We start from the raw sequence: 16,983 nt of genomic DNA on the forward strand, positions 1-16,983 counted from the left end.
TTTGCTGTTGCTAGAAAGCCATCTATTTATATATCCTTTCTGTTTGTTACTAAAAGACTTCTGAAGTACTTTAAATGGTCAGCTGTCTTAAAAGTGAATCCATCTACAGCCAAAGGTGCATCATTTCAGATTTTCTTACGTACAACCAGATAACCTTTTTTTCTTCATTAATGCATAATCCCATTTCATCTATGATTTTATAACAATTTTGCATCTTTCTTGTGCTCCACAGTCTTACAATACTTTAGAATGAACAACATTTGCTACACGGACTGTTAGTAAATGTAGGGTAGTTCCACGAATAACAGAATGACGCTTAATGACTGTTTTTGCACTTTAAGCATAGAAAAGACGAAGAATCAGGATAAAAGACAAAAAATTTCATACTGTATTTTATGCATAAGCAAAGGAACACAATTTATCTAATCTAATAGGTTATGTTTCATTCATATAATGAAACTTACTTAAGAAGAACTTTCTGGTAACGGAATGACATAATTCAGACATGCATATTGTTCTCTTTTATAATGCAACAATAATACAGCTCACCTATCTCCTATAAAAATTCACAAAAATTATATTGTGAAGAGGAAAAATGGGAAACAAAATGGCATTAAACTAATATTTTACTAACAACATAAAAAAGAATCGCTGGTATTGGAATGACACTTGATAGTAATGGAATGACACTTTCACTTGAAAATTGCATTTTTTCACTGATCTATAGTAGGTGCAGCTAGTTTCTCTACAATTTGGTCTTTTTCTACCCAACAATTATCTTCCTTTGAGGGAAATGTAAATATCTTTCAATTTGCATCATTCTTACTAAGAACTGAAATTTTGTAACCATATTCAACGTAAATCACCTGCCCCACAAAAACTCTTGATCTGTTTCTTCCAGCATAGAAAACAACAGCAAAATCTCCTTGATGCAAGGCTGTATGATTGCTCAGATCCTGTGAATTTTCTTTAGCTGAAGATCGCTTTTTGAAATTGTGCATGAACCTCTGGGGAGACAGTGAGTAATAGTGGTACTCAGTGATATACAGAGCAATAGGTGTAACAGCATGGATGGTTTTGGTCTGCTCTATTGGAGTGACTCCCATCCACATTTGATCTAATTCCTCCTTATTCTCTGCAATTTGCAAGGCAGAAGTATAAAAAATGTTTATGCTATGACATATTTCACATGCAATTTTTGCAAAGTTCTTAGCACCAGATAGTATGTGTTTCCCAGCTTTGCAGATATTCCAGACTACGTGCTTTACACTTCCACTAACCCCTTCCACGACACCTTTGCTGTGTGATTTTGCCAAGAAGTCCCATGAAATATTTATTCCATAACGTTCTCTGAAAAAAGTCAAGTTGACAAACAGGAAATGCTGCTTAAATTGACTGGCTGCACCATCACTCATGAATGTGACAACTTCTACCTCTGGGTTCGTGGATATAATGTGCTCTACAATCTTACTTAGGAAAGCATGCACTGACTATTTATTGTGATCAAGTTCATCACTAACAATAGCACAAGAATATCCATCATTTTGTGAGACCCAAACTTATGCTGTAAACAAAGTGATTTATGGTTAGACCAGTGGGCACTCTGGCCTTCATTCTGCAGTTGAACTATATAATTTTCTACAAAATCTACTTGAACTAAGATGTTCATCTTGTTTGCAGAATTCTTTTTGTTTCCAAAAAAATCTGATTGTTGTCTTTTAATAAATGTGTGTTGTAAGACTGGGACAGCATGTTTGGATGAGCATCTAGACTTTGACCAACAGTACCATCCAAAGAATACTTACATTTCAAATATACATTTGCAGACTTTTCACATTATGACACCAAGCAAATTTCTTTCTCTTGATTGCAGACTGTTGTGCTAATGAAGTCAGGAAATGTGGTTTTCACTTGTGGAACGACCTTGTTTATAACTTTCAAAAGTAGTTTATGTTCTCATGGTAGTGGCAGAAACACATGTTGTGCGGTGTATCCTGTAAGGTGCACACAAACTTTGGTCTCAATGTACAGAACCTGGACAATTTTATTGGCATGTTAGGGAATTCCTCTTGACATAGAGCATGTGTTTCTTTCAAGGTTATGATCATGTACCTCTTCTGTACTTTGGTTTTTCCACCTTCCTTATCCTTCATTATCACATAATCTTTCATTCCAGGAGTTTGCCATGAAATGTCATCTTGAACATAAAAAGTAGCAACAGCTTCTTCTGTGCCTGGATTTAGGCACTGAATCTCATTTTTCACCTATTGTTCATTTACTAAAACACCATGAACAGCAGCTAATTCCAAGACAACTTTCTTGCACTTTCTTGGACTTCTAGATAAACAAGTTTCCACATGTTTAATTGCTTTCCTTAATGTAGCTGGGAATTTATATGGACTATTGGTGTACATGACGCAAGTATAATCACCATTGCCTTCACTGCTGCCTCTGCAACAAAGAATGTTGATCCACATACTGCATCTGCGATAGTGAAAGGTGCTTCTCAATATTCTTCTTTGATTGTGTTTCTCTTTTTCTCTTTGCTTCTTAAGTTGAGCAGCAGTTAAATTTTGTCATTTCAGCCTTTTCCTTTCCCTGTCCTTTCTCTTAATCTCATCACTTTACACTTTTTCTCTGAGTCATTTCTGGTATTCACTCATTGTCTCAGCTGATGTGAGAGGTATTATAACGACTGTAAAAATGAAATATCTTGTTTGAGAATTATTGTGGAAAGAGTTTAATTGCTAGAAATAAGCCAATATCTATTTTAAATAAAAATTCTATTCAGTATAGTAATCTAACAACACAATACATAAAAATGTCTCTACTATTTGGGCATAATACATAGTGACCTTCAAAGATAATCAACATTCTGTTGCAGTACATAGGAAGTCAGTAACTTCTTTATCTGTAAGCAATGTTGAGGTTTTATAATAATTTGGAATTGCCATTGCTTCCCAAAGAAAGCATAAGTCATGGAAAAAGAAATACTGTTTATCATAATAATTAACTCCGTTCTACATGTAGTATGCAGCCATTTAGTCATTTCATTGTTATCTTGCCTAAAGAAGCTTATTAACTCACCTTTCAGCAGTTTCTCTTCAGACTCACTGAATATAAGTTTCTTCTCTCTGAAAAGTACATTCTTTGTTTGTGGGACTTCCCCACTTTCCCTCCAATTTTTACTAACAGTATTGCCAACACACTAAATTGCAGTATAGCCAACATATAAACGTATTTGACCTACAACATCTTAAGGAATGTCAGTCAAATTCAGTTATAAAATTCCGTTACTCCATTTATGTCATTCCATTACCGCATGTGTGTCATTCTGTTACCATTACAAAATATTGTTTGAAATGAATTTTTTTTTTCTCTGCTGTGAAACTTTTATCTATCTCATAAACCTCTATTTGCATGCGTATTTTCAGGATTCTATAAAAATGCATTGACCCAGAAAAACAAATTTCAGGCTTTTTTTGGTAACGGAATGACAGGAGATAACAACAAAAAATAAATCAGCCTAGGGACTTTACTAATTAAATAAAATCAATATTGTTGTTGTTGTTGTGGTCTTCAGTCCTGAGACTGGTTTGATGCAGCTCTCCATGCTACTCTATCCTGTGCAAGCTTTTTCATCTCCCAGTACCTACTGCAACCTACATCCTTCTGAATCTGCTTAGTGTATTCATCTCTTGGTCTCCCTCTACGATTTTTACCCTCCACGCTGCCCTCCAATACTAAATTGGTGATCCCTTGATGCCTCAGAACATGTCCTACCAACCAATCCCTTCTTCTGGTCAAGTTGTGCCACAAACTTCTCTTCTCCCCAATCCTATTCAATACTTCCTCATTAGTTATGTGATCTACCCATCTAATCTTCAGCATTCTTCTGTAGCACCACATTTCAAAAGCTTCTATTCTCTTCTTGTCCAAACTATTTATCGTCCATGTTTCACTTCCATACATGGCTACACTCCATACGAATACTTTCAGAAATGACTTCCTGACACTTAAATCAATACTGGATGTTAACAAATTTCTCTTCTTCAGAAACGCTTTCCTTGCCATTGCCAGCCTACATTTTATATCCTCTCTACTTCGACCATCATCAGTTATTTTGCTCCCCAAATAGCAAAACTCCTTTACTACTTTAAGTGCCTCATTTCCTAATCTAATTCCCTCAGCATCACCCGACTTAATCAGATTACACTCCATTATCCTTGTTTTCCTTTTGTTGATGTTCATCTTATATCCTCCTTTCAAGACACTGTCCATTCCATTCAACTGCTCTTCCAAGTCCTTTGCTGTCTCTGACTGAATTACAATGTCATCGGCGAACCTCAAAGTTTTTATTTCTTCTCCATGAATTTCAATACCTACTCCGAATTTTTCTTTTGTTTCCTGTACTGCTTGCTCAATATACAGATTGAAGAACATCGGGGAGAGGCTACAACCCTGTCATACTCCCTTCCCAACCACTGCTTCCCTTTCATGTCCCTCGACTCTTATAACTGCCATCTGGTTTCTGTACAAATTGTAAATAGCCTTTCGCTCCCTGTATTTTACCCCTGCCACCTTTAGAATTTGAAAGAGAGTATTCCAGTCAACATTGTCAAAAGCTTTCTCTAAGTCTACAAATGCTTGAAACGTAGGTTTGCCTTTCCTTAATCTTTCTTCTAAGATAAGTCGTAAGGTCAGTATTGCCTCACGTGTTCCAGTGTTTCTACGGAATCCAAACTGATCTTCCCCGAGGTTGGCTTCTACTAGTTTTTCCATTCGTCTGTAAAGAATTCGTGTTAGTATTTTGCAGCTGTGACTTATTAAGCTGATAGTTCGGTAATTTTCACATCTGTCAACACCTGCTATCTTTGGGATTGGAATTATTATATTCTTCTTGAAGTCTGAGGGTATTTCGCCTGTTTCATACATCTTGCTCACCAGATGGTAGAGTTTTATCAGGACTGGCTCTCCCAAGGCTGTCAGTAGTTCCAATGGAATATTGTCTACTCCGGGGGCCTTGTTTCGACTCAGGTCTTTCAGTGCTCTGTCAAACTCTTCACGCAGTATCATATCTCCCATTTCATCTTCATCTACATCCTCTTCCATTTCCATAATATTGTCCTCAAGTACATCGCCCTTGTATAGACCCTCTATATACTCCTTCCACCTTTCTGCTTTCCCTTCTTTGCTTAGAACTGGGTTTCCATCTGAGCTCTTGATATTCATACAAGTCGTTCTCTTATCTGTAGGCGGTATCTATCTTACCCCTAGTGAGATAGGCCTCTACATCCTTACATTTGTCCTCTAGCCATCCCTTCTTGTCGATCTCATTTTTGAGACGTTTGTATTCCTTTTTGCCTGTTTCACTTACTGCATTTTTATACTTTCTCCTTTCAGTATTTCTTCTGTTACCCAAGGATTTCTACTAGCCCTCGTCTTTTTACCTACTTGATCCTCTGCTGCCTTCACTACTTCATCCCTCAAAGCTACCCATTCTTCTTCTACTGTATTTCTCTCCCCCATTCCTGTCAATTGCTCCCTTATGCTCTCCCTGAATCTCTGTACAACCTCTGGTTCTTTTAGTTTATCCAGGTCCCATCTCCTTAAATTCCCACCTTTTTGCAGTTTCTTCAGTTTTAATCTACAGGTCATAACCAATAGATTGTGGTCAGAGTCCACATCTGCCCCTGGAAATGTCTTACAATTTAAAACCTGGTTCCTAAATCTCTGTCTTACCATTATATAATCTATCTGATACCTTTTAGTATCTCCAGGGTTCTTCCATGTATACAACCCTCTTTCATGATTCTTAAACCAAGTGTTAGTTATGATTATGTTGTGCTCTGTGCAGAATTCTACAAGGCGGCTTCCTCTTTCATTTCTGTCCCCCAATCCATATTCACCTACTATGTTTCCTTCTCTCCCTTTTCCTACACTCGAATTCGTCACCCATGACTATTAAATTTTCGTCTCCCTTCACAATCTGAATAATTTCTTTTATTTCATCATACATTTCTTCAATTTCTTCGTCATCTGCAGAGCTAGTTGGCGTATAAACTTGTACTACTGTAGTAGGTGTGGGCTTCGTATCTATCTTGGCCACAATAATGCGTTCACTATGCTGTTTGTAGTAGCTATTTAAATGGGCTGGTTTAAGATACTTGTAAAGTTTTTCAGATATATTCTGTTAATAAATTACTTTACAGTGCATCATAGTAGAAAACTAATATCATAGAGAGCCTAGAAGCTGAAATTTTAGACAAGTTATAAAGCCATTTGTTCAGTTTCAGCACTTCTTGACATGAAAGTGAAGCTGCATTCTTTTACATAATGACAATGGTGCCTGTCATATTATGCACATGGAATATGTAAACATAGTACATTTGAGAACAGTGTTATTAACAGGAACAATAATTGTTGGTGCACTTCATAGTGGGCTGTCACTTTAGAATGGCAAAATAGGCTGAAAACATGAACATGCTGAATAAATACATGTAACAACAGATTACTTGAAACACATCCTTTCAGGTTCATAAAATATTTTGCATTAGCCACACATTCGCTGTTGTGTTTCTCAAATTAGTTATGGAAGACAAACCTATGGACCACAAATACAGTGATGTGTTAGTAATTTTTTTCCAAATCAGCTCCTGTTATAAGGTGGAGATTATTAACTAGCCCTGTGAACTTGACATTTGTGGACTTGAGTAAGGCCAACTAAGTATTGCTCCAGCTATTCAGTGCTCTCATAATCATGAATGAATGAATAATTTAATTCAGTTGCAGTGGAGCATCTGGAAGATGTCTTTGATGCACAGTGTCAATTCTGTGATAGTAAAAAAAAATGAAATGTTCGTGTGGCAATTATTAGCCTGAAGACCCTATCTGGGATTGTTTGCCTGCGTGGTGCAACTTGTAAATGAGTGATGATGGGGACAACACAACAACCAGCCCTCAAGCAGATAAATCCCTGAGTGTGCCGGGAATCAAACCTGGGCCCCCCTGCATGGCAGTAAGCTGTGCTGACCATTCAGCTATGGAGGCAGACATGTGGCTGTAAAATAAATGTTTTTGGAACTGAGGAAACTTTTTTGGGGGGAGGAGGTTAAAAAAATCTGCTATTAGGAGTTTTTAGCACCCTGTTGGTACCTCATTGTGTAGATGATAAAATGCTCAGAGAGAAATTCAACAATATAGTGTTATGGAATTTCTTTACATGAATTCAACTTTATCTGAAAAAAAAAGGGGTGGTCAGCTGTGTGCTGAAAATATAGCTCCTCAGAGACAGCTATCCTTGTAGTACAAACAGTGCCTGACAAAAATTGTGAAGCTCCCAGAAGGTGAGGAGGAACTAAGTGAAACTTCATGGGTTGAGAAGGAATGTGATGTTATTTCAGTGACTGCAACACTGAGTCAAATTCCAAAGAACTTGGCAGAATGAGCTCACTTAATCAGTATGAAGGTGCATCCCCTCTGGTGTGCATGTGTGCACTGATTTGGTTGGGAAAGATCATTATAAAACTGTTGTATCCTCTCCTGGAACAAGATGTCCCAGTGATATCCTAAATACTGGCATTAGAATGGAGCTGGCATCTGAGCTGATCCCACATATTCTACTGAGAATAGATTTGGGGATATTGGTGGCCATGAAAGTACCTCAACATCATGTAGAGAGTTCATAGAGATATATGCCCCATGAAGGTAACAGGTTTGCTACCCAGCAACCACCTCAGATTTTTCTGCCATGAAATGACCTGGAATGTGGTTGTATTAATAGCTGCTTGAATAAATATGTATCAAAGTTGACATATAAGCTGTCAATGAAGATTCAAAACAAGATATTTACATCAAGAGAGGACCTGCAGAACATTTATTTCTGCTGAAGTCAAGGAATTTGCATATGTCACAAGCGTCATCAAAGATTGTCATATTTTTCACTGCAGGGTGCTGTTATTGATACCAGTATATAAGGAAGAGTACAACTTAGCATGTTTCTTTCTCTTTGCATTGTGCATATACTTCTATGCACCTGTCCTGATTGAAATTGTTATTGCACAATTTTAACTCACTGGCATTAGGCAGAAACATCTTTCACTTGCATATGCCTTTTTTGTCATCAGTCTTGCAACTGGTTTGAGCTGTTCTCCATGTTCTTTGTATCTTTATGCCCCTATGGCAGCAACCTACTGTATAATCTGTTTTTCAAACACTAGTCTTTGTTTACCAATATTATTTACTGTCGTGAGTGCTTCTTCTAGTGCCAGGTTAACTGTTCCTTGATGCCACAGCTGATGTCACACTAACCCGTCTCTTCTTCTTGTAAGAATTTTTCCTAGATTTCTTTCCTCATCTACTCTTTTTAGTAGTCCTTCTCTTCGTACATTAATTATCCATTTAAATTTTAGCATTATTCATGGATGAATCTCAGTGAAGATCTGTCTAGAAGTTTCTGCAATTGCATTCCATAACAGTAATGCCATCTTCTCTTGTGCTTTATTTCCTATTCTGAATTTTTGTTTTATTTTCTTTAAAATTTACTAGGTGGTACCACAGAAAGTATACAGAGAGAAGTGGTTATATGAAGCTTAAATTGTAATGCCTTATGTTTAAAAATGCCACTTCTCATCAACAAAATGGTGACTCATAGGTTGGCTTCACCATTTTACTTTTATAAGTTGCTGGTTCCTGCATCTCATCAGAAAATGACGTGTAATAAATTACCTTCTGTGTACTCATCCACAAACTATCATACAGCCAACAATGTGAAGATGAAACTATTATTTGGTTGTGAGGGACTTTATGGATCTTATGTTTCTCTACCATTTTCTCACTATCCTGAAATATAAGATATCTGATTAACTCTTACTTTTTGCAGTTGCAGTTTGCGTACCCGTTTTAGCTTGGGCAATATCTAGGGCTGTAGTAGATGATACAGATTGCTGGGTGGTAGATTCAAGTCTGCAGTGGATAAATGATGGACCCAGAATTGCCTTATTGTCAGTAAGTTGCATTTTATTTTATGTTATTACTTGTAGACATGCACCAAGATTAGTAATTTAGTTCTCATATGCTACTGATTCTTGCTGTTACTTTATTCATTGACCTGATAGTTTCCTTGAATTATACAACCGGTAGACAAAGTGATTTAAAATAATTCAGACATAATAGCAGTAAAATATTACAACACTTTTAATTGTGTTTGATATGGTAAGATGTCATTGTTTTAGTTATCATTATACTTGAGAGTTTCACCCCAAATATTACAATGAATTCATTGCAAAACAGTGGTCATAAATCTTCAGTATAACAAATCCATTGTGCACTTTCTTCACTAATGCTCTTATTGGAAACACAAGCAGCTGCAATTATGGGAATCAAAACATCTTTCCTGTGTGAACATCTTCAGAGGGAATTGTTACCAGAATGAATTTTTAGCCTGCAATTGTGTGTGTACTGCTTGAAACTTCCTGGCAGACTGAAACTTTGTCAGACCTGGGCTTAAAGCCAGAATCTTTTGGGGCCAAATGCTCAATGTGGTAAGAGCATTGCCTTGAAAGACAAGGTTTTATTATAACATACTAATCTGAAAACACATATGTCAATGTGTACAATTTAAATAACAATACTAATTCAGAAAGTGATACATAGGAGGTGTGGCTATAAAATCACATGACTGACGCTGTCATAGAGTAAGTATGCGTGCACCAAAGATAAATGAGCAATAGCTGTGAAGTGTGAAACCTTTGCAGTCAAATGCAGCATCTCCAGTGTCTGTAGACAAATCAGCATAGCTATGGCCTTTATTTTTGTAAAAGCTCTTATTTTATTTTGCCAGAGAAGTGATAAGTGTAATAATAGAGCAATGAAGTATCACAAAGTTTTGCTGATACACGAAACTTGGAGAAATAGCTACTGAAACCTATGTTTTGCTAAAAGAAGTGTATGACAAAGGCTGTTCATCACATACATGAGTTTTTGAGTGGTTGAAGCGTTAAGAAAAGATGCCCAAGAAGATGCTGAAGGTGACTCACACCTGGAATGCCCTTTGAAACCAAAAACGAATGAAAATATCAAAAATGAGGTAATCTAATTCAATCTGACTGTAAGCTGGGTATTTGATTGACTGCTGAAACTGTTGGAACTGACAAAGAATGAATAAGACAAATTTTACATAATCAATTTAATATGAGAAAAGTGTGTGCATAACTGGTGCCAAAAATTTTGATGATCAAATGAAAAGCAACTCATGAAAATGTTTCTACTGACAGTTTGAATACCATTGAATCTGATCCTAATTTCTTGGAAAGAGTGATGTATCTTGGTTTTTCGCTTACGGTCTAACACTAAATGGTCATCCACACAATGGAAGGGCTGAGCTTCGCTATGAGCAAAAAAAAGCTAGAATGAGCAAATTGAGATTCAAATTGCTGGTGATTGGTTTTTTCAATATTCATGGAATTGCGTATTGTCACTGGGTTTCCAAAGAACAAATTACTAATTGACATTACTACCTTGAGGTTCACGCTCAACTCTGTGAAAAGTTACCCCTACCACATTGTCTTTTAAGAGGTTTCCAGTGAAGTACAGCATCCCAGTGTTGGAACAACCATCTCATTCACCTGACCTAGCACCATGTGACTTTTATCTATTACCAAGGTCAAATCTCCATTAAAAGGGACAAGATTTCAATACATTGAAGCAATGAAAGAAAAAGCACATGTCATCAAGGAGTTCACAGAGGAAAACTTCCAGTACTGTTTTCATCAATGGAAAATTCACATGGAGCATTGTTGTAGGGGTAAAGGAGGGAGTGTGTTGAGGGTGAAAATAATGAAATATATATGTTTTTGAAACTAAATGTTCTACAGCAGTAGTCCTATTACCTTATAGCCACACCTCATACACAATCTACATTTAGGAGTCTTACAGCTGTATAACACAGTGACTGACAGAAATGAGCAGATGTATCCAATTGTAGTTGCCAATATGTAAGACTCGTTAGACAGTGATAGGGAAGTGATAAATTGCTACTCACTACATAGAGGACACCTCCTCCATGTGGTGAGTCACAATCTATCCTTTCCATATTGTTAAACAATGGAAAATCAAGGATGAGTAATGACAATATTATGAAAAGGATAGCTTGCTGTTCACCATATAGTGGAGATGTTGAATCACACTGGCCCAGCACCACACAGCCTTCTGTTCCACCAACACACCACATTCTTTTTACTGTTCTTCTTTTTCACTTCCCCCTCCATCCCGCCTCACCTCCATGTAACCCTCCATCTACACATATAGTCCGTGAGACGAGCGATTGGTATTGACAGTTCAGGCAGGCAGACGGCAATGTTGCCGAACATGGCGCCTGGTCTCAACTTCTAAGTGTTCTCTAGCAGCAGAAACAAAAGCATTGATAACATGTGTGAGATTATTTACAGTTGCTACTTGTAATATATACTCTCAAAACACTGAAAAGAGCTATTTAGTATCTAATATGCTGAAATATCATAAAGTTTTTTGTAAGACTTTGCAGTATAAATGAAAACTATTTTCTCAAATCATTGAACATACACAACTGTTGTTTCCATTGTTGAATATTGGCAATACTAATTAGTTCTACAATGAGTGACACAATAATTTATTAGTACTGGGCTTCCCAACATGTGGTCCACGGACCCCTTAGGGGTCCGCAGCCACCTTTCACCAAATCATGTAAAATAGTGAGTAAAATTATTGAATAAAAGTGTGAAAATCAAATTCATCAACATTTTTTTTTCATGTGAAAAACGTGTACTTTTACTTCAGGTCGTATTGCCAAGCAGCCTTTGTGGTTCCTCGCAGACACAGTTTAGTGCCGGAGAATGCGGCCTCTCTGATCGACTGTTTCGCAACAATACGGGGGTCATTTGTGCGCCGGCTCACGGCGCTAGATGCGCTGAAACCTTTTACGCATGTGCGGAGCGAGCTTTGTCGACCAATCACAGCGCTCGCTGGCACGTATACGGCCCCAGGCATCGTTAAATGTTAAACTTGCTTTGTCAGTGCACTACCTGTTTCATAAGTCGATTTTTGACCAGTTTATTACTTCTAACATGGATCCGTGGCTGAAGTCAGGATCATTGAAGAAGGGTGCGGTTTCTCCATCGCCTTTACAACAAGGGAAGTTTCCAGTTGAATGAAATCTTCACAAGAAGATCCAAAGACTATCGATACTTCGGGGGGAGGGGGGGGTGGGGAGGGGTCATTGAGAACATGGGGCTTGCATTAAGAAGCTTTCAGTTCCCATGGGTTTCGTTTTGAAATTTAAAGTTACTGTGCTCTTGACTGACTAGGGGTCCGCCATGGATTTTCGACTGTAGAAGGGGTCCGCCGTCTGAAAAGGTTCGGAAGCCCTGTATTAGTATACTAAAAGTTATAATCTGATGATGGTTCACACAATATGATGATAGGTCAATGGCATGCTCACTCCTTCCATTCTTGAGTGTATTGTAGTTATGCTAATGGAAAAACACCACTCTCATTACTACCAGAATCTGATTTAAAATCATCTTCTTCAGCACTGCTTGAACCATCGCAGGTCCCTCCCAGTTTTCTATGCATTCTTCCATAATGCCTTCATTTTTGGCTGCCTCTGTGAGGGCACTTGTAGTACTGTTCACAATTTTTGTCCCTCTCTTGCTTGTCACGTGGTTGGTAGCTGCTACAAGAAGATTTTCAACTTAAGAGATCATGAAATTTTCATTGTTTGCAGCAGCATAATTTTTTATTTGCATCAGGAGCCCTTCAATGGCAATGAAGTGATAGTGGTATGGAGGAAGCTGAACAGTTTCATGCCCGTGCCTTTCGGCAATCTCGTGAATCACATATGTTGGAAATTGTGGTTTCTTTTGTGCCACAATTTTGAGTAATTCGGCCTGATTTATATCTTCTCTGAACTCCACTTTTTGTCATTTCAGCCACTGAATAATAACTTTTTGTTTCATTGCAAAAGTTGGTATCCTATCGTGAACAACAGAATGATAAGGGGCATTGTCCATGACAGTCACTGATGGACCTGTCAGATTTGCCATAACCAATGTTTTGAACTGCTTTTCAAAAACCACATTGTTCTTCTCTTCATGATAATCACCTTCTTTCTTGAACTAAACATTAAAAAGCAGTTTGGCACAAAACCGACCGATGTACCACTATGTAAAACAGTAATTCACCCTCCTTTTCGAACAGGCACTGCCATGGTCGCTCCGGCATTCCATCACTCCAGTCTCTGCTTAATGAATGGCCATCATTAACATACGTTTCATCTATCCACACTATATTTTCGAATCTCACCCCCATGATTCTGCGTAGAAATGTGCTGCCATGTGAATACGTCTGTCCTTTCCATAAATATTTTGCATCCATTAAACACTGACTAGCTGAAGCCTATGTCTTTCAGCACTCTAAGGAAAATTAATTCACTCAAGAAGATTGCCTTTGTTAAGAGTACAAGTAATTTAGATAGAGTGGGATGTTGCTTCCTTTTGTAATAGCCATGTATACGATGATGAAAGGTCTTCCTGGAAATCATCCAAAGCTATCACTTGATTCTTTCTTGGCCGCTTCTTTCCTTGTGTGTGCAGCCTTGTTGTGCCACTCTCACTCCAGTCTATACTGTACTGTTCTCCCCTATTTTTACAGCAGTGTTCTTGCTTATTTTCAATGCTGCTGTACTCCTTTTAACAACCTGAGCAGCAGGAAATAAGGGATCACTTCTTTGTTTTTTTTTTCCCCCCCAAAGTAGTCCCTCACAGAACACACACATTTAAAATGCTCAGCTGTGTAGCACACTTTTCTTCCTCTGTTTCACTGTTTCACTGCACACGTTGGGCTGGCACTAATTGTTGTACTGGGCATTGTTTAAAAGGAAACAGAAGCAAATAAACACTAACAACAACAACAACATCAACAAAAATAAACTATGTACTGAACTGTTAACACAAACGGCAAAATCACAGTACTGGTTGCATGTGAGACACTATCTGATATGTTTTTTTCGCATGCGTGAGATTCGTAGAGCAGCAGTGTGGCTCCTGCTATCTGCTCGAGTGCAGTCCGTTGTTGGCTGGCTACCTGCAGTTGCTAGACAATGGAACAACGCTACTGAGCTGTCAGTACCAAAGACTCGTCTCCCAGACTGTAGCTGCCCTAACCTCTCCCAACTACATCCCAGTACGCTTCCACAAGCAGCACTTCACAGTCCCTCATTCCTACCCTGCTATCTCTGCCCCTCCCCACCCCGGCCTCCTCCTTATGCCCACCACCCAGATTGCTTCTCCTATCATGCGTTGTTGCTCGCAGTCTGGCCTTGGTGGTTAGACCATGAATGTGTGAGTTGTGTTTGTGTGAATATGCATGTCTGTGTGTGTTCCTTTGTCTATTTAAGAAGAAGACATTTTGGTCAAAAGCTTACTTGTTTAGCAGTATTTTTGTTGTGCCTGTCTGCAGCTTTCAAAAAATGGTTGAAATGGCTCTAAGCACTATGGGACTTTCACTTAACATCTGAGGTCATCAGTCCCCTAGACTTAGAACTACTTAAACCTGACTAACCTAAGGACATCACACACATCCATGCCCGAGGCAGGATTCAAACCTGCGACCGTAGCAGCAGCACAATTCCGGGCTGAAGCGCCTAGAACCGCTCGGCCACAGCAGCCTTTTTCTGCAGCTTTCATTTTGTTTTATTCCATCCTGGACTTTCCATTGTTTGATGTTTCACGTTGAAATATTCATTTAATAGAATAACTGCAGCAAAACACTAAATATGGCAATAGAGACTTTCCAAAAGTTATTTCTCAGTTATTGCTCTTATGTGTTCAGAAAGACTTATAACATTTACTTTCCATGTGGAAAGTACCCTTCTGGCCCCAGGAAGTGTTGATGTGGAGCAAGCATAAGTTTTTATAGTTTTTTGTAATATGATAATGAATACTTCAGTTTTTTCCATTCTGTATCCTTATCTATTACATTTATTGTAAAGAACATTATACTTGCCTTAATGTAGGTACATGGAAAGGACAGATGTACAAGATATTAAAAAATAGTTTACATGTCTCCTGAATTTGCATCTATTCATTACTCTAATGGCCGTTTTTTTGGATTCTGATAGTGCTGATAGCCACATTTAAGTTTCCCCAAAATATAATGCCACATTTAAAAAATGAATGAAAGTAGCCACATTAAGCACTTTTTACTGTTTTATCACAGCAACAGAAGTTCAGTGTGCAGAATAGGTGGCAGGTTTTGCTTACTATTTTGCAACTAAATAATCTATATGCTTATTCAAATATTAATTATTTGGTACCTGTAAGCCTAAAAGTTTAGCTTCTGTACTGTTACTGAATGATTCACCATTGACAAAGAAATGGCATAATTGTATGGGCTGGTGTTCTGAGAAATCTGAAATTTCATTGAGACCATTTTTTTACTGCTTGTTATTGGTTGTTGGGATAATTGACATAGAAGACAGTTATGTTCTGGCAGACTAAAGATGCAGTTGCTCACTAAGCCAACAATTGTTGACAGCACTTAGGTACAAGAAGCAGTTCATTGAAATAATCACGCTGTCATGAAAGTCACTTCACAATCCATCACTTGGGTAACCACTGAGTTCATTTCACATCTATGGCCCTGGTGACCTCTGACTTCTCTTCACAATCTATTATCAGGCAACTACTGAAATCACTTCATAACCCGTCCCTCAGGCAACCCCTGAAATCATTAGGGTCCTGTATTTACGTTTTTATGTCAGCTGACAAGTCCGCATACTAGCAGCACTGCACAGTGGCCGGTGTTTTAAGCTCACAGCTTGACTGACTGTGCTGGCTGTACCACCTGTTGGCCTGTGCTTCAAGTTCATGGTCTTGTGACTGCATATGGCAATCGTCACACAGCTCTCTGTCATAGGCACTCCATTGGTGCTGTGTATGTGTGAGATTCCTTGAAAAGAAGGCCATGGTTGCCAGGAACTACTGACATCTTGCTGCAAGGCTGCACCAAAGGCACTCTGGTTGGCATCAACCACTAGTGTCAGATGGATGTCATACAGTGGGTGAGCCAATAGCGCAACACTGGTAAAGCTGTTCTTAGCAGTAGTTAAGGTGACATCCATTTGGTACATCCAAGGTATGAGAGTGTTGCTCATACTATTAAGACCAGGAAGAATGTCTGTCAGTGGTTGCTGAATGAGTGTTGTACCAGGGGGGTAGGTAGTGAAGCACACTGTCAGTGAATCACTTCCATGTCTGTGTGGCATTTTGGGGGCCATGTCATGTAAAGTGATTCAAAAAGGCTGAAGGGCATGGTGATGGCTGTCTTTGGAATGTCTTCGATGGTGACTGGTATCTGTTGATGATTATGATGGTGTTTGGTTTTGTTGGGCACTCAACTGCATGGTCATCAGCGCCCATGCAAAGTCCCAATTCTTCACACAGTCTAATTTCTTTACTTAGTCCACTTTAGCCACTGTCATGAATGATGGTGATGATGAAACGATGAGGACAACACAAACACACAGTCCTTCGGCAGAGAAAATCCCCAACCCAGCTGGGAATCGAATCTGGGACCCCGTGCTCCAGAGGCAGCAAACGCTAGCCACTAGGTCACAAGACGAGCTGCGGACACTAGTATCTGTGTGAATGCCTTGGTACAGCTGAGGACAGTGGGAGCTAAAGCACCACTGGGGGCATAGTTAAAGTCATAATGGTTTGGGACTGGATACCTCTTTGGAACGGTGTAAGCATTAAGAGCATGATAGTTGCCTCATTGCCACAAGGGTGCATCCTTCTTTGACAGAAGGGGAGAGGAGAGGTCCAAATGGTGAATGATGCCAATCTGAATCATAGTATTGAATTATGCCATATCAGGAGCTAGTCACACTGGTGCAAGGCATCTTGGTCTGCTGAAAACTGGGTTAGCCTGAGTTGGTGTGTCTAAGCG

The 16,983-nt window shown here is 38.7% G+C and overlaps 1 protein-coding gene across 1 annotated transcript in view; it reads left to right on the forward strand.

Annotated features, from left to right (window-relative positions):
* Window positions 1-16,983, forward strand: part of LOC124710511 (calcitonin gene-related peptide type 1 receptor-like) — a 263,198-nt gene that overhangs the window by 205,749 nt on the left and 40,466 nt on the right. The window contains exon 8 of the mRNA XM_047240931.1: window positions 8,882-9,006. Within this exon, the coding sequence (XP_047096887.1) occupies window positions 8,882-9,006 (125 nt within the window). The remainder of the gene's footprint in view (window positions 1-8,881; window positions 9,007-16,983) is intronic.

This window comes from Schistocerca piceifrons, chromosome 1, assembly GCF_021461385.2.
Source record: "Schistocerca piceifrons isolate TAMUIC-IGC-003096 chromosome 1, iqSchPice1.1, whole genome shotgun sequence".
In the NCBI taxonomy this organism is placed as follows: Eukaryota; Metazoa; Arthropoda; class Insecta; order Orthoptera; family Acrididae; genus Schistocerca; species Schistocerca piceifrons.